The sequence below is a fragment of the Dama dama genome, chromosome 5, assembly GCF_033118175.1.
Source record: "Dama dama isolate Ldn47 chromosome 5, ASM3311817v1, whole genome shotgun sequence".
Classification (NCBI taxonomy): domain Eukaryota; kingdom Metazoa; phylum Chordata; class Mammalia; order Artiodactyla; family Cervidae; genus Dama; species Dama dama.
The window spans coordinates 60,149,365-60,168,306 of NC_083685.1; the positions used below are offsets into that span (position 1 = coordinate 60,149,365).

At 40.6% G+C, this 18,942-nt stretch overlaps 1 protein-coding gene across 4 annotated transcripts in view; it reads right to left on the reverse strand.

Moving 5' to 3' along the window:
- NR3C2 (nuclear receptor subfamily 3 group C member 2) overlaps positions 1 to 18,942 on the reverse strand; it is a 419,668-nt gene that overhangs the window by 79,523 nt on the left and 321,203 nt on the right. For all 4 annotated transcript variants that reach the window (XM_061142470.1, XM_061142471.1, XM_061142472.1 and 1 more), the window contains exons 5-6: positions 17,938 to 18,282; positions 15,527 to 15,671 (exon numbers count right to left, since the gene is read on the reverse strand). In XM_061142470.1, the coding sequence (XP_060998453.1) occupies positions 15,527 to 15,671; positions 17,938 to 18,282 (490 nt within the window). The remainder of the gene's footprint in view (positions 1 to 15,526; positions 15,672 to 17,937; positions 18,283 to 18,942) is intronic.

Here is an 18,942-nt window from a genome sequence, read left to right on the forward strand (position 1 = left end):
ATGAAAGCACGGAGTGAATGCCACTCATCTCCTCCTCCTCAGAGCGGTCCGAAACGAGAGGTGGGGGTAAGAAAAGACAAGACAGGACAAGTGGTGAACCGGAGTGCCTACCTGCGGGGCTAGCTGAGGGATGGAGAAAGAAGGTGTGGGATATTTATGCAATGAAATATTACTTAGCCACACAAAGGGACAAAGTTGGGTCATTTCTGTAGAGACATGGATGGACCTGGAGACTGTCATACAGACTGAAGGAAGTCAGAAACAGAAAAACAAATACCGTGTATTAACGCATTTATGTGGAACCTGAAAAAATTGGTAGACAACCTTATTTACAAAGTAGAAATGGAAACAGGTGTAGAGAAAAAATACGTAAGGGTACCAAGGAGGAAAGGGGGAGTGGAATGAATTAGGAGACTGGGATTGACATGGATGCATTATCGATGCTATATATAAAACAGGTAGCTAATGAGAACCTACTGTATAGCTCAGGAATCTCTACTCAATGCTCTATGGTGACCTCAATGGGAGAAAAAGAAAATGTGGTGTTTCTTTTTTTAGAGGAAATTCAAAAAGGAGGGACTATATGTACATGTGTAGCTGATTCCCTTGGCTATACAGCGGAAACTGAAAGAACACTGCAAAGCAACTATAACCCAACAAAAATTTTAAAAAGTAAAACAAAGACCGCTCTCCTCGGTGTACTCATTTTCCTTAGGTAAGGGGCGTCCCTGTCCCTTGCACACTCCTCTCAGGAACTCTTCTTTTTTATTGAAGCAGAGTTGATTTACAATGTTGTGTTACTTCCTGCTATACAGAAGTGATTCAGTCACACACATCTTTCTGTTCTTTTTCAGATTCTTTTCCATCGTGGTTTCATACTGTTATCCACTAGAGGACATTGTGTATAATTCCCCGTGATGAACTTTTCTTGGTGTGAGCAGTTTACCCATTCCATCAAGAACCTTCCTCTGAAATATCTGAAAGTAACTTTTGATTGCAACTCTACCTCTCATCACCCTGCTTGGTTGATAAAGGGGAAGAAATAATTTTTAAAAAAGAAGAGAAATAAAGAAGAAATATTGTTTTTAAAAAAAGAATACAGTCCCTTCTGTTTTCAAACTTTACCTACATTTATTTACTCTGCCCTCATATATAACTATTTTTTTAAATGAGTATCTTTATTTGTTTGGTATAAAATTCAATTATTAAGTAAACCTTATTAACTATGTTATACCAATCCTATACAAATGTGGGAGGGGGGAGAACAGTATTTAAATATGTCAAAGACAGAAGTATGTTAGGCCTCCTCCAGCATTTTTTTTTTTCCGCCACACCAAGCTTCCTGTGGGATCTGACTTCCCAGATGACTGTGGCCCCTGCATGGTAACTACTGGGCCACCAGAGAAGTCCCCTAAGTTAACTAGTTCTCACTACACCCTCCATGCAGCTCCCTCTGCCTGTCCCCCTTCCAATGGCAAGATGTCCTTTAGGCCTTGTTGTTGTAGTTTAATCACTAAGTCGTGTCCGACTCTTTGCAACCCCATGAACTGCAGCACGCCAGGCTTCTCTGTCCTTCATTATCTCCCTAAGTTTCCTCAAGCTCATGTCAGTTGAGTCAGTGATGTCATCCCACCGTCTCATCCTCTGTGACCCCTTCCTTCTCTTGCCCTCAATTTTTCCAAGCATCAGGGTCTTTTCCAATGAGTCAGCTCTTTCCATCAGGTGGCCAAAGTATCGGAGCTTCAGCATTAGTCCTTCCAAAGAATATTCAGGGTTGGTCTCCTTTAGGATAGATTTGTTTGATCTCCTTGCTGTCCAAAGGACTTTCAAGAGTCCTATTTCTTCATGGCAAATAGATGGGGAAAATGTGGAAACATTGTCAGATTTCAATTTCTTGGGCTCCAAAGTAAATGCAGATGGTAACTGCAGCCATGAAATTAAAAGACTCTTGCTCCTTGGAAGAAGAGCTATGTTAAACCTTTATACCCACTTTTGTGCAAAAGAAAGCCAGTTCCATTCTGCAATGTTTCTGTCCCTTGCAGACAAGGAATAATCACTTATTATTTGCGAAATAGTTTTTCTTTGTTCAGGAGTCTCGCACTCAACCATCTACAGAGGCTGGGCCTGGGTGAGGAGGGCAGAAGGGCACGTGGTGGAGGGACATGTGGTGAGATGAGCAGTTTTTGTACTGTCTAAGTGGGGGCTCTGAGTCCTGCTTGGCAAGCCAAGTGCTCGGATCATTCCACCGAGGATGTTGGCCCTCCAGCTTCTGGTCCAGGGGTATGGGAGGGTCTAATGGAGATAGAAGGAGGACTCTTCTCTTATACAGTTTATTCCCCTATATTGACCCAGAAGTGAAAAATGAAACAATGGAAATCTCTGAAGGCTGCTGATTTTTAAGTGCAGGAGAAGAGGGGTAGGAGTGTGTGTGTGTGTGTGTGTGTAACGATACAGTTCAGTGGAACAGAGGGAGGGAAGAAATCAGATCTGAAAGCAGGAACAAGGGAACAGGGAAGGGAAAGAGGCTGGGGACAGAGGGGGAAGCGGAGGGAGCCAGCGCTGGGGGTGTGAGCCAGGCTCACCCACGCTCTACCCCTGTCAGTCACCACCCCAGCCTGGCTGGATCAAGGCCCAGGCACCGAAGTCACCTCCTGTGGCTCAGGGATATTGATCAGCCCCTCAGGCAGCAAGGGTGGGGCTTGTCTCAGTCTCACTCCAACATCCCAGCCCCCATGGGGACGCCGATTCCAGCCTGAACAACAGGGACCTGCCCGCAAGCTGCAGCCCCTCTGAGCCAAGCCTCCTGGAGCTTTAGGACTTTAGGTGCAGAGGGATCTTAAAGGGATGGTTCCTTGGGCAGAGCGGCCTGGGAAGAGGCCCTCACTAAACGGTAGGCAGCCCTCCGTGGTCCGAAGCGGCTGATAACTGAGCCCTGCACTTCTCCATGGGCACTGCCATCAGAGGAGCAGCTCTGAGCCCAGAGGGCAGGGTGTGCTGAGCTCACAGGCTGGTCAAACAAGGTCTCCTTGTAGTGATACTCGGCTCTCACCCGAGAGACTCAGAAAGGGGCATGAAGACTTAGACTCTCTCTTACTAACAGTCTCTGAACCCAAACAACCAAAGGTTCAGAGTGACAAAGTCAGTGAAACATCATCCAAAATACATGTTGGGGAATACGTGTAGATCCATGGCTGATTCATGTCAATGTATGACAAAACCCACTGAAATGATGTTAAGTGATTAGCCTCCAACTAATAAAAAAAAAAAAAAAATTCAGCTCCGACTTGAAACAATACAAACATGCTTTTAAATACACTTTTCATTCTCTATTACTCAACCATTAAAAAGAATGAAACAATTCCATTTGGAGCAACATGGATGGGCCTAGAAATTATCATACTAAGTGAACTAACTTGGACAGAAAAAGACAAATACCATATGAGATATATATATATATATATGTAGAATCTAAAGTATTGATTAGATACAGCACAAATAACATATCTCTGAAACAGAAAAAGACTCACAGACATAGAGAAGAGACTTGTGATTGCCAAGGGGGAAGAGTGAGTGAGGAGCGATGGATTGGGAGGTTGGGACTAGCAGATGCAAACTAGTATATATAGGATGAGGAAATAACCTCCTACTGTATAGCACAGGAATCATATTCAACATCCTGTGATAAACTACAATGGGAAACAATATGAAAAAATATATCAATATATGTGTATAACTAAGTCACTGCAGTACAGCAGAAATTAACAAAGCACTGTAAATCAACCAGACCTCAATAAAATTAATAAAATACATATACACTTTTAATTATAAAATATTCAGTTCAGTTGCTCAGTCATGTCCGACTCTTTGTGACCCCATGCACTGCAGCACGCCAGGCTTCCCTGTCCATCACCAACTCCTGGAGTTTATCCAAACTCATGTCCATGGAGTCAGTGATACCATCCAACCATCTCATCCTCTGCCGTCCCCTTCTCCTCCGGCCTTCAATCTTTCCCAGCATCAGGGTCTTTTCAAATGAGTCAGTTCTTCGCATTAGGTGGCCAACGTATTGGAGTTTCAGCTTCAGCATCAGTCCTTCCAATAAACATTCAGGACCGATTTCCTTTAGGATTGACTGGCCGGATCTCCTTTCAGTCCAAGGGACTCTCTCAAGAGGCTTCTCCAACACCATAGTTCAAAAGCATCAATTCTTCGGCACTCAGCCTTCATTACAGCCCAACTCTCACATCCATACATGGCCACTGGAAAAACCACAGCCTTGACTAGAAGAACATTTGTTGGCAAAGTAATGTCTCTGCTTTTTAATATGCTGTCTAGGTTGTCATAACTTTCCTTCCAAGGAGTAAGTGTCTTTTAATTTCATGGCTGCAGTCACCATCTGCAGTGATTTTGGAGCCCCCAAAAATAAAGTCAGCCACTGTTCCCACTGTTTCCCCATCTATTTGCCATGAAGTGATGGGACCAGATGCTGTGATTTTAGTTTTCTGAATGTTAAGCTTTAAGACAACTTTTTCACTCTCCTCTTTCACTTTCATCAAGAGGCTTTTTAGTTCTTCTTTGCTTTCTGCCATAAGTGTGGTGTCATCTGCATATTTGAGGTTATTGATATTTCTCCCAGCAATCTTGATTCCAGCTTGTGGTTCATCCAGTGCAGTGTTTCTCATGATGTACTCTGCATATAAGTTAAATAAGCAGGGTGACAATCTATAGCTTTAACATACTCCTTTTCCTATTTGGAACCAGCCTGTTGTTCCATGTCCAGTTCTAACTGTTGCTTCCTGACCTGCATACAGATTTCTCAAGAGGCAGGTCAGGTGGTCTGATATTCCCATCTCTTGAAGAATTTTCCACAGTTTATTGTGATCCACACAGTCAAAGGCTTTGGCATAGTCAATAAAGCGGAAGTAGATATTTTTCTGGAACTCTATTGCTTTTTCGATGATCCAGTGGATGTTGGCAATTTGATCTTGGTTCCTTTGCCTTTTCTAAATTCAGCTGAACATCTGGAAGTTCATGGTTCACTTATTGTTGAAGCTTGGCTTTGAGAATTTTGAGCATTACTTTGCTAGTGTTTGAGATGAGTGCAATTGTGCAGTAGTTTGAGCATTCTTTGACATTGCCTTTCTTTGGGATTAGAATGAAAACTGATCTTTTCCGGTCCTGTGGCCACTGCTGAGTTTTCCAAATTTGCTGGCATATTGAGTGCAGCACTTTGACAGCATCATCTTTTGGAATTTGAAACAACTCAACTGGAATTCCATCACCTCCACTAGCTTTGTTTGTAGTGATGCTTTCTATGGCCCACCTGACTTCACATTCCAGGATATCTGGCTCTAGGTGAGTGATCACACCATCGTGATTATCTAGGTCGTGAAGATCTTTTTTGTATAGTTCTTCTGTGTATTCTTGCCACCTCTTCTTAATATCTTCTGCTTCTGTTAGGTCCATACCATTTCTGTCCTTTATTGAGCCCGTCTTTGCATGAAATGTTCCCTTGGTATCTCTAATTTTCTTGAAGAGATCTCTAGTCTTTCCCATCCTGTTGTTTTCCTCTATTTCTTTGCATTGATTGCTGAGGAAGGCTTTCTTATCTCTCCTTGCTATTCTTTGGAACTCTGCATTCAAATGGGAATATCTTTTCTTTTCTCCTTTGCTTTTCGCTTCTCTTCTTTTCACAGCTATTTGTAAGGCCTCCTCAGACAGCCATTTTGCTTTTTTGCATTTCTTTTTCTTGGGGATGGTCTTTATCCCTGTCTCCTGTACAATGTCATGAACCTCCATCCATAGTTCATCAGGTACTCTGTCTATCAGATCTAATCCCTTAAATCTATTTCTCACTTCCACTGTATAGTCATAAGGGGTTTGATTTAGGTCATACCTGAATGGTCTAGTGGTTTTCCCTACTTTCTTCAATTTAAGTCTGAATTTGGCAATAAGGAGTTCATGGTCTGAGCCACAGTCAGCTCCCAGTCTTCTTTCTGCTGACTGTACAGAGCTTCTCCATCTTTGGCTGCAAAGAATATAATCAATCTGATTTCGGTATTGACCATCTGGTGATGTCCATGTGTAGAGTCTTCCCTTGTGTTGTTGGGAGAGGGTGTTTGCTATGACCAGTGTGTTCTCTTGGCAAAACTCTATTAGCCTTTGCCCTGCTTCTTTCTGTACTCCAAGGCCAAATGTTCCTGTTACTCCAGGTGTTTCTTGACTTCCTACTTTTGCATTCCAGTCCCCTATAATGAAAAGGACATCTGTTTTGGGTGTTAGTTCTAAAAGATCTTGTAGGTCTTCATAGAACCATCCAACTTTAGCTTTTTCAGCATTACTGGTCAGTGCATAGATTTGGATTACTGTGATTTATAATAGTTTGCCTTGGAAACAAACAGAGATCATTCTGTCATTTTTGAGACTGCATCCAAGTACTGCTTTTTGGACTCTTTTGTTGACTATGATGGCTACTCCATTTCTTGTAAGGGATTCTTGCCCACAGTAGTAGATATAGTGGTAATCTGAGTGAAAATCACCCATTCCAGTCCATTTTAGTTCGCTGATTCCTAAAATATTGACGTTCTCTCTTGCCATCTCCTTTTGACCACTTCCAATTTGCCTTGATTCATGGACCTAACATTCCAGGTTCCTATGCAATATTGCTCTTTACAGCATCAGACCTTGCTTCCATCAACAGTCACATACACAACTGGGTATTGTTTTGTCTTTGGCTCCATCTCTTCATTCTTTCTGGAGTTATTTCTCCACTGATCTCCAGTAGCATACTGGGCACCTGCCGACCTGGGGAGTTCATCTTTCAGTGTCCTATCTTTCTGCCTTTTCACACTGTTCATGGGGTTCTTAAGGCAAGAATACTGAAGTGGTTTGCCATTCCCCTCTCCAGTGGACCATATTTTGTCAGAACTCTCCACCATGACCCATACATCTTATTGGCTGGACTTAAAAGAGAAAAACACACTGAACCTTCATTTCAGAAATTAAAAAAATTTGAGGAAATTTCATTACAGGCTTAAATGGGAGTTTTAATATGTGTATTGAAACTGATAATAAATTTGAATATTTACAGTGATCTGTAGCCATATTTGATAAGCTGTTTCAAGGCAAAATTGAATAATGAATCATTTAATACATAATTGAAAGTTTTGAGTTTATAATAAAAATTCTAGTATTCTAAAGTATTAACTCATATCTTCACCCCAATGTTTAATAAAAACTTAAAAATAATGTTCTACTTATTATTCTCTACTTTGCATCTTTCCTTTAGCTCCAATAACAGCTGAAGGATAAGATCTTTGGGAACTCTCAGATCCATTTCACAGTTGAAGGCAAACACACAATCAACTATTCAAGTGTTCTTCTCCGTTTTAAAGACAGCTACACCTCTGTTGGTGAAAACAATGCATTTCCATATCACACTTCTTGGTCATAAACTTCAACCTCATAAATAGCAATGATAATTAAAAATCTCTCTTGATGAATAGATTGTCTGGTGCATTTGCTCAATAATTCATTTTTTCCACAAATATTTATGGAGAACCTGCTATGCCTTGGACACAATGCCAAGGGCTGGAAATTAACAAATGATTAAGACAGAGTCCGTGATTTCAGGGAGGAGGTGCTATCAAACATGGGGGGGTTATGGACATCTACAAAGAGCTGCCAATGTGGGTGAGAGGGGGTCCAAGACAGTTGAGGGTGAGTGGGAGAGCAAGGGTGAGTGGGAGAGGAAGGGTGGGCCCCATCAGTGCATTCTGTCCTCAGCTGAATGGCATGCATTACTCCCTGGCACAAAAAGGCAGCCTGTCTCCTTCTGTTTGGTGAAAGGTATAAGGTATGGGCACTGATGGGGGAACATGGGGGCATGCTCAGAGGACATGAATATGTAAGTTGTTGGCAGGCCTGGGAGAAGCATGTGCAAACCTTCCAGCCCCCATTTCACTGGAACTGTGATAGCATTTAGCACTGATCACCACTATCACCACAGTTCCTTTTCCAAAGTTCTCTCTTTCCCTGGATCTGTGAGATAACACTCTCCTGTCTTTCTTCTTTTAACCCCCACCTCTAAGATGTATTTGAAAATTTCTCTCTCCAGCGGGACCTCTCTTTAGGTTTCTGATCTGTACAGTTAACTGCTTGTTTGACATCTCCTCTTAGACAATGAGTCAAAGGCAATTCAGTCTTTACACATTTAAAATGTGGTCTCGTTCTCTTCCCTCCCAAATCCCGGTCCTCTAATCCAGCTCTTTAACCCAGTGAGTGGTGCCATGTCTTCCCTGGTAATTATGGCTGAGGCTTGAAAGTCATCTTACACACCTACTTCCTCTTCCTCTTCTCCAGTTTCTGTCAGAATCCAACCACCCACAACTGATGCTGATTCTGCCCTTGGGCATCTTTGCATTTCTACTGAGGTCCATTGTGATGTTGCCTTGCTGCATCCCTCAGCCTAAATCAACTTTCCTCCTCCTGTACTTCCTTCCCCTGGATGACAGTAGCTTCATCAATCCCAGGGAGTCCTTCCCTGTCTAGACCAATACCTCTCCTTAACTGCTCTCAAGGTATTCTTCTTTCAGTACTTATCACAATTATGATCTTAGAATTTTTTGATAATGTCTGTCTCTTCCATTAGGCTATATATTCCATGAGACAGGGTATATTAATATATTTTACAATTCAAAAATCACTGCTTAGAAAATTGATGAGCGTTAGTAAATATCTCCTCAATAAATGCAGAATGAAGTATGCACATACAAACTTCAGTTGTACCCCATACTCTGCAACTTATTAATTTCCCTAAAATATATAGGGTCTGTGACAGCATCTTGCGATTGAGTTACCACAACAACTCTATTTGTTGATGGGATTTGGCAAAAAGGCTTCATGTCATTTCCAAATGTTTCCTGGGAGTAGGTTTTCTTCCCCGCTTTGAAAAATGCAAAGCTTATTTATTTTCCTGCCCTGCTCTTTCTACTTGAGAGAAAACCTAGTAAGTCTAGGCTGCGGTTGAGGTCAGAGGTTTTAAGAATAGAGAACAAATTTTTGGTAGAAATCAGCTGTGAAGCCATCTGGTCCTGGGCTTTTGTTTGCTGGAAGATTTTTGATTACAGTTTCGATTTCCTTGCTTGTGATGGGTCTGTTAAGATCTTCTATTTCTTCCTGGTTCAGTTTTGGAAAGTTATACTTTTCTAAGAATTTGTCCATTTCATCCAAGTTGTCCATTTTATTGGCATAGAGCTGCTGGTAGTAGTCTCTTATGATCCTTTGTATTTCAGTGTTGTCTGTTGTGATCTCTCCATTTTCATTTCTAATTTTGTCAATTTGGTTTTTCTCTCTTTGTTTCTTAATGAGTCTTGCTAATGGTTTGTCAACTTTGTTTATTTTTTCAAAAAACCAGCTTTTAGCTTTGTTGATTTTTGCTATGGTCTCTTTAGTTTCTTTTGCATTTATTTCTGCCCTGATTTTTAAGATTTCTTTCCTTCTGCTAACTCTGGGGTTCTTCATTTCTTCCTTCTCTAATTGCTTTAGGTGTAGAGTTAGGTTATTTATTTGGTTTTTTTCTTGTTTCTTGATGTAAGCCTGTAATGCTATGAACCTTCCCCTTAGCACTGCTTTTACAGTGTCCCATGGGTTTTGGGTTGTTGTGTTTTCATTTTCATTCATTTGTATACATATTTTAGAGAAGAGCTAACACCTATCTTACTCAAACTCTTCCAGAAAATTGCAGATGAAGGTAAGCTTCCAAACTCATTCTATGAGGCCACCATCACCCTAATTCCAAAACCAGACAAAGATGCCACAAAAAAAGAAAACTACAGGCCAATATCACTGATGAACATAGATGCAAAAATCCTTAACAAAATTCTAGCAAACAGAATCCAACAACATATTAAAAAAATCATACACCATGACCAAGTGGGCTTTATCCCAGGAATGCAAGGATTCTTTAATATCCGCAAATCAATCAATGTAATACACCACATTAACAAATTGAAAGATAAAAACCATATGATTATCTCAATAGATGCAGAGAAAGCCTTTGACAAAATTCAACACTCATTTATGATTAAAACTCTCCAAAAAGCAGGAATAGAAGGAACATACCTCAACATAATAAAAGCTATATATGACAAACCCACAGCAAGCATCACCCTCAATGGTGAAAAATTGAAGGCATTTCCCCTGAAATCAGGAACAAGACAAGGGTGCCCACTCTCACCACTACTATTCAACATAGTGTTGGAAGTTCTGGCCACAGCAATCAGAGCAGAAAAAGAAGTAAAAGGAATCCAGATAGGAAAAGAAGAAGTAAAACTCTCACTGTTTGCAGATGACATGATCCTCTACATAGAAAACCCTAAAGACTCTACCAGAAAATTACTAGAGCTAATCAATAAATATAGTAAAGTTGCAGGATATAAAATTAATACACAGAAATCCCTTGCATTCCTATATACTAACAATGAAAAAACAGAAAGAGAAATTAAGGAAACAATACCATTCACCATTGCAACAAAAAGAATAAAATACTTAGGAGTATATCTACCTAAAGAAACAAAAGACCTATACATAGAAAACTATAAAACACTGATGAAAGAAATCAAAGAGGACACAAACAGATGGAGAAACATACCGTGTTCATGGATTGGAAGAATCAATATTGTCAAAATGGCTATTCTACCCAAAGCAGTCTATAGATTCAATGCAATCCCTATCAAGCTACCAACGGTATTTTTCACAGAACTAGACCAAAGAATTTCACAATTTGTATGGAAATACAAAAAACCTCAAATAGCCAAAGCAATCTTGAGAAAGAAGAATGGAACTGGAGGAATCAACCTGCCTGACTTCAGACTCTACTACAAAGCCACAGTCATCAAGACAGTATGGTACTGGCACAAAGACAGAAATATAGATCAATGGAACAGAATAGAAAGCCCAGAGATAAATCCATGACCTATGGACACCTTATCTTTGACAAAGGAGGCAAGGATATACAATGGAAAAAAGACAACCTCTTTAACAAGTGGTGCTGGGAAAACTGGTCAACCACTTGTAAAAGAATGAAACTAGAACACTTTCTAACACCATACACAAAAATAAACTCAAAATGGATTAAAAATCTAAATGTAAGACCAGAAACTATAAAACTCCTAGAGGAGAACATAGGCAAAACACTCTCCGACATAAATCACAGCAAGATCCTCTATGACCCACCTCCCAGAATATTGGAAATAAAAGCAAAACTAAACAAATGGGACCTAATGAAACTTAAAAGCTTTTGCACTACAAAGGAAACTATAAGCAAGGTGAAAAGACAGCCCTCAGATTGGGAGAAAATAATAGCAAATGAAGAAACAGACAAAGGATTAATCTCAAAAATATACAAGCAACTCCTGCAGCTCAATTCCAGAAAAATAAATGACCCAATCAAAAAATGGGCCAAAGAACTAAACAGACATTTCTCCAAAGAAGACATACAGATGGCTAACAAACACATGAAAAGATGCTCAACATCACTCATTATCAGAGAAATGCAAATCAAAACCACAATGAGGTACCATTACACGCCAGTCAGGATGGCTGCTATCCAAAAGTCTACAAGCAATAAATGCTGGAGAGGGTGTGGAGAAAAGGGAACCCTCTTACACTGTTGGTGGGAATGCAAACTAGTACAGCCGCTATGGAAAACAGTGTGGAGATTTCTTAAAAAACTGGAAATAGAACTGCCATATGACCCAGCAATACCACTTCTGGGCATACACACTGAGGAAACCAGATCTGAAAGAGACACGTGCACCCCAATGTTCATCGCAGCACTGTTCATAATAGCCAGGACATGGAAGCAACCTAGATGCCCATCAGCAGATGAATGGATAAGGAAGCTGTGGTACATATACACCATGGAATATTACTCAGCCATTAAAAAGAATTCATTTGAACGAGTCCTAATGAGATGGATGAAGCTGGAGCCCATTATACAGAGTGAAGTAAGCCAGAAAGATAAAGAACATTACAGCATACTAACACATATATATGGAATTTAGAAAGGTGATAATGATAACCCTATATGCAAAACAGAAAAAGAGACACAGAAATACAGAACAGACTTTTGAACTCTGTGGGAGAAGGTGAGGGTGGGATATTTCAAAAGAACAGCATGTATACTATCTATGGTGAAACAGATCACCAGCCCAGGTGGGATGCACGAGACAAGTGCTCCGGCCTGGTGCACTGGGAAGACCCAGAGGAATCGAGTGGAGAGGGAGGTGGGAGGGGGGATCGGGATTGGGAATACATGTAAATCCATGGCTGATTCATATCAATGTATGACAAAACCCACTGGAAAAAAAATAATAATAATAATTAAAAAAAAAAAAAAAGAATAGAGAACAAAATGTTCATTCTAGTAATTATACAATGTCATATTATTTAACTACTTATAATGTTAGAAGGAAATTTTTTGGTTATTTCCATTTTATTTCTATTAATATTGTCTAGAACAAGTAAATGCATAAAGCTTATATGACCTTTTCTGTTGTTTGGTTTCTTATCTACTTCTAAAAACCTTCAATGACATTAATTTTATCAGTGTCCGTGAATGGATAAAATGTGGTCAATTCTATTTGGTAAAAACAAAAGAAACAAACATGGCAATTATGTTCTATAAAGTTACAGTAGACACAAAAATAGCTAATATGAGCTATGTCTCCTTCAAGGGGATATACAGGGTGACGTTCCTGGAAGCTACTGCTCGTAACATTTTCATCAACTGATCTACACCTAATCTTGTTTTATGTGTATTTCTGTTTACAGACACCGTATTAACATATATTGTTGATTCACTAATACTCAGCTCACAGCCAACTGTACCGTTACTCATGCCTGATAGAAGCTTACTGAACATCTGTATTTTTTCCCTAAGGCACATCACAGCCTTCTTGCACTTAGGAACACCAGAAAGCACTACAGCATTCTGCTCATGGGTCATTTTAAACAGTGAAATCATCACAAAAAAGCACAACAATGCAAAAAATACATGGTACTAAATAGACCATGTAAAAGATACTTGTTTACCATACGAGAACTGGAACAAGAAGGCAGAGTCTCAGCTGAAATGCCCAGGTCAGGTACCGCAAATTCACTGCCTCTCTGTGCGGCAAACACTGACTTTGGGTTTACAAATAAATGTGCCAGAAGACCAATGCACAAATACAGAATCTGCAAATAACGAGATAAAGTCTACACACATACAATGGAGTATTATCCAGCCGTGAAATGAAATTCTGATACCTGCTACAGTAAGGATGAACCTTGAAAACATTATGCTAAGTGAAATAAGCCAGACAAAAAGAAAAAAAAAAAGACACATATTACATGGTTCCATTTATATGAAATATCTAGAATAGGCAAGTTATCAGGGCTTTGGGGGAAAGCAGGATGCTGAGTTATTGCTCAATGGGTCTAGAGTTTCTGTTTGGGATGATGAAAAAAGTACTGGAGATGGATGGTGATGGGAACACAGTGAAGTCAATGCAATTATAATGCTACTGTTGTACCATGAATGGTTAAAGAGGAACATTTTACATTATGCACATTTGACAATAAACAATCAATAGAGTCACTGAATAAGATTAAATGGATTATTTGAATCTTCTGTTAAAACCTAAAGGGGACATCTGGATGGAACTAAGAGATTCTAATTTATCCACATGTCCTCTTAAAGCAAAGACCCTCCTTAATATGTTTTCTTTTTTTTCTTGGCCACACTGAGCAGCTTACAGGATCTGTTTCCCAACCAGGGATCAAACAGGGGCTCCCAGCAGTGGGAGCACAGTGGCCTAACCAGTGGACCCTTGGGGAATCCCAAAATGCTTTCCTTTTGGTTTACAGACCACATTGGAAAACAAGCTTACTGTTTAATAATATCAGCTGGTTACTGAGGAAAACAAACAAATTAAAATGTGCATGTCACTTGTTTGGCCTCACTTCATGCTTTTGGTGAAAATTTATGTACTTATAGAATTATTTGTTCTGACTGCCAAAAGAATGGTCACCCTAGGAACCAACAACTGATGCTCCTAATTTATCTTGAACTAAAACTGCCTCTCTGGTCCACTGTAACTGGATGAAGTGATTTTCTCAGGAAAACTACCACCAGTACAATTTAGGTATTTAGGTACTACGTGTCCACTTTGAATCTTTCATGTCCCTTCTGTCTCTCACCTCACCAATCTAATTCTCATCTGCTTCCTTCCCTACTGAAAAACCCCTGTTTTCATATCTCTAGAGAGCCATCTGTTAGAATATGGCTGTGGTTACTATCATCATTCAAATGTTCCTTTTTATTTTAAGTATTTCTTGACCCAACAATTACAAAGAAGCATGGCTAGATATAAACATAAACGGAATGTGCTAATGTGGAATGCAAACAATATTAAAATGTTAAACTTAACATAGGGAGGAATTCATGGCCAAAGAAAAGTCTATTACAGTTCTTTCAACCTTTTTAAAATACATCATAAAACTAAAAATGTTTCACTACAGAATAACATTTTGGCTTCTCTTATGATTGCAAAGAAGGGTAATTATGATTGTCATGAAAACACAGTGAGCAGCTGTATACTGTTAACAAAAGAATCACTCTATGAACGTGCTCAAAAACTGGCACTTTATACGCTCACATTTCCTAGAAATTAGACAGTCTTCCCAACTGGAGCAGACAGCAGAAAAGACGCTTTTCTATTAATTGTGGCTTTGTACCAATCAAGTTTTGCGAGCCAATTGGATTATCTTTTTTTGGGACAATTTCTTACACATACTCAGACATGTGCATTATAATTTTATAAAAAGTAATTTTTAAGTTCTCAAATGATAGCTTTTTCTATTTGCTTTTTTTTAACTTTTAAAATTTTTTGGCCTTGCTGCATGGGATGTGGGATCTTAGTTCCCCAATTAGGGATCAAACCCACACCTGCTGCAAATAAATGTGGCATCTTAACCACTGGACCACCAGGAAAGTCTTGATAGCATTTTAGCTCTTAAAAAACATTGGTGGGACTTCCCTACCGTGGATAGGAGTCTGCTTGCCAATGCGGGTGATATGGGTTCGATTCCTGGTGCGGGAAGATTCCACATGCCATGGAGGAACTAAAGCCCATATGCTGCAACTACTGAAGCCTGCACTCTAGGGCCTGTGAGTTGCAACTATGGGACCCATGTGCTGCAACTGCTGAAGCTCACATGCCCTAGAACCTAAGCTCTATAATCAGAGGAGCCACTGCAAGGAGAAATCCATGCACTGCAAATAGAAAAAGTCCATACAGAAATACTGCTCACCGCAACCAGAGAAAGCCTGCGTGCAGCAGTGAAGACCCAGCACAACCATAAAAACCGCACACACATATCAGTGTACTCTTTCATAGAGGTACATCTGTTAGAAATCATAAAAAAGGACAATGAATGACTCCTCAGTTTATTTTATGAAGACTAATGAATAGGTACTTACTCATTAAAGACTAGGTCTGGTGCAAAATAGAGATACTGGCTGTTCGTATGTTTGTACGATCTCCAGCTCAAGGCAAATGACGACAGACACATCCAAGAATACTGGATGAGGGTTATTTGGTCCTCAAGAGGCAGGTTTTTAAATCCTGAAGAACAGAACAATTTATCATAGAAAACACTTAGCATTTAAGTACATCCCAGGAAGAAACTTCTTAAGTCCACCCCCACTACCCCCTTTCTCTCATCGACTCAAATCAATTCCACAGTTACTTCCAGAGTACCTATCATGGACCTGGCCTTGTTTAACATTATGTTAAATTCACCCTAAATTCTCAAGAAGTATAAACTGCCAGGGCTAAGAAAACTAAGATGTCCTGGAAGTTTCACTGTGGATGGTGGTCTACCACCCTTAGTGAGACTGAAAGAATTTGTGTTAACCTTTGCCACTTGCTTCAGCCTACTCACAACTGGTATCTTCAAAACCAAAGATAATTTAATGACTGTCTACTACTGCATACCTGCAACAGTGGTGGAAGATTTAAGTTTTCATGAAGTGAAGTGAAAGTCAGTCACTCAGTCTAGTCTGACTCCATGACCCCATGGCCTGTAGCCCACCAGGTTCCTTTGTTCACGGAATTCTCCAGGAAAGAACACTGGAGTGGGTTGCCACTTCCTTCTCCAGGGGATCTTCCCAACCCAGGGATCGAACCCAGGTCTCCCACACTGCAGGCAGACTCTTTCCTGTCTGAGCCACCAGGGAAGCCTGGTTTCCTGGTTAATTTTCATGAGTTTGCAGGGATTTAAAAAGTCTTATTCCTTGCTTCCCTTAGTTGGGAATAACCAGACTTTTGAGGCAGAATAAGCATCCTTGGCAGGGCGTCCTCAATAGCTCCACAGTAAAGAATCTGCCTGCAATGCAGGAGACTCAGGAGACGCGGGTTCAATCCCAGGGTCAGGAAGATGCCCTGGAGGAGGAAATGGCAACCCTCTCCAGTATTCCTGCCTGGAGAATCCCAAACACAGAAGAGCCTGGCAGGCCACAATCTATGGGGGTCTAAGAGTCAGACACGACTGGATGACTGAGCACGCATGTCATTAAGCAACCTTGGCGCTGGTCCTGCCTCACCCACAGTCTCCCTTTCTGGGCCTCAATTCATCCTTCATTCATTTCTTTTTCCACCCTCTGTACTCCAAGGGGCACCAGGGTATCCTTCTGTTCATGTAGTTTCACCTGGGCAAGCCTCCCTTCAAAGAATTAGGGCTTCTGATTATCTTTTGTTTTATAGCTGCTGGGTGATCACAGGTCATCTAAGAAATGGCTTTGGATTAATGAACTGGGACAATGTGATTGCAATTCTAAGTGATGTTTCCATAGATTAACAGGGACCTTATTAATAAAATTCTACAGCATAAAAAATGACCAAATTAGGAATTTCAAGGACAACTGATAGGGTGCTGGAGGTAAGATGATATTTTCAGCAAGATGCAGAGACCCCTAAAGCTTACTTGACAGGTCTTTTTTAAAAATTAATATTTATTGGAGTATAATTGATTTACAATATTGTGTTAGTTTCAGGTGTATAGCAAAGTGAATCAGTTTATATACAGGATATATAATTACATATATATATATATATAGTTATAATCAGAATATATACATATATCCACTCTTTTTTAGATTCTTTTTCCATAGAGGTCATTACAGAGTATTCAGTAGAGTTTCCTGTGCTATATATTTTTTATATATAGATATGTATGTGCATGCATGCTCAATCGCTTCATTCATGTCTGACTCTTTGTGACCCTGTGGACCATAGTCTATCAGGCTCCTCCATCCAGGGGATTCTCCAGGCAAGAATACTAGAGTGGGTTGCCATGCCCTTCTCCAGGGAATCTTCCCAATTCAGGGACTGAAACCATGTCTCTTACATCTCGTGCGCTGGCAGGCGGGTTCTTTACCACTAGTGCCACCTGAAAAGCCCATATATAGTATATGTGACTATTTTATATACAGTAGTGTGTATGTCTTAATTAACCTGGTTCAGGCTGAGATTAGCTATTGTTATCAGCTGCTAATAATGGGCTTATTCTGGGCTTTGACAACTAGAATGTGTTTTTGCCTTATTAATAATACCGGGATGAAATGTTCCATTTCAATCGTCAACATAAGAAATGCATACTTTATATTAACAGTATAATACTTAACGCTAATGTCTCAAGAGAAATGAGCACACTCACCAGATTTTTCCTACACACTGAATTTGACATCAAGTTAAAAAAAAACAAAAAAAACAATTGGGTCTCAGGATTGAGGCGAACGCTAACTCAATCGCACTGTTGCATATGGCGCACTCGGTGGCCCTGAGGCGCCCAGCTCAGGATGCAGACCCAGAAAGGAGAGCTCGTCCTCACCTGGAAGTACCTTCGCCCACTTCACAACTTGGATCATCTGCTTGCCGGCTAAACGGTTGAGGGTGGAGAGCAGGTTTTCGGCCGTATCCGGTTTGGAGCCGTCATAGCCTGCATATACAATCTCGGGCTCGATGGTTTCAAGGATCATAGAAGGGGAAGGAGTGAGCGCTCGGGAGATCGTGGAGAGCTGCGGGACCAGCGCCGAGTTGACCGAGGGCTCCTGCGCAGGCGCGATGTATGTAGTGCCTTCCTCTGGGCTCTGGGGGGGCGGGGGTGGGGGTGGAGGCTGCTGCGCCTGGTCCTCGTGAATCCCTTTTAACTTCCCCAACTTCTTGGACTTCCGAGCTGAAAAAAGAAAGGTATAAACAATAAGGGCAAATTAAGATTATGTTTGGCCTGATAAATATGTCAAGTACAGCATTTCCATATGTTACAGATGAATGAATATTGTTGAGTTACAAGAAAAAACTATTACAAGAAAAAATTTTATTTTTTTCATTTTGTGTCCATATGAGGGTCTGACTGTTCACTAAACTGACTGGGATAATCATTTCATAATGTAAAGTCATTAAAATCATTAGGCTGTACACTGTAACCTTACATAGTGCACGTTGGGCTTCCCCGGTGGCTCAGCTGGTAAAGAGTCCGCCTGCGATGCAGGAGACCTGGATTCTATCCCTGAGTTGGGAAGATCCCTGGAGAAGGGAAAGGCTACCCACTCCAGTGTTCTGGTCTGGAGAGTCCATAGCATGGGGTAGCAAAGAGTCTGACAGGACTGGGCGACTTTCACTTTCCTTCTTTCAAGTCGCTTGAGTAGTATCCCACTCTTTGTGACCCTGGACTGTAGCCCACTGGGCTCCTCTGTCCATGGGATTCTCCAGGCAAGAATACTGGAGTGAGCTGCCATAGTGCTATATGTCAATTATTATCTCAATAAAAATGAAATGCAATAAATAGTACCAAAGAAGAGAATTAAATAAAAGGTCATGTTGGGGATACTGTCCA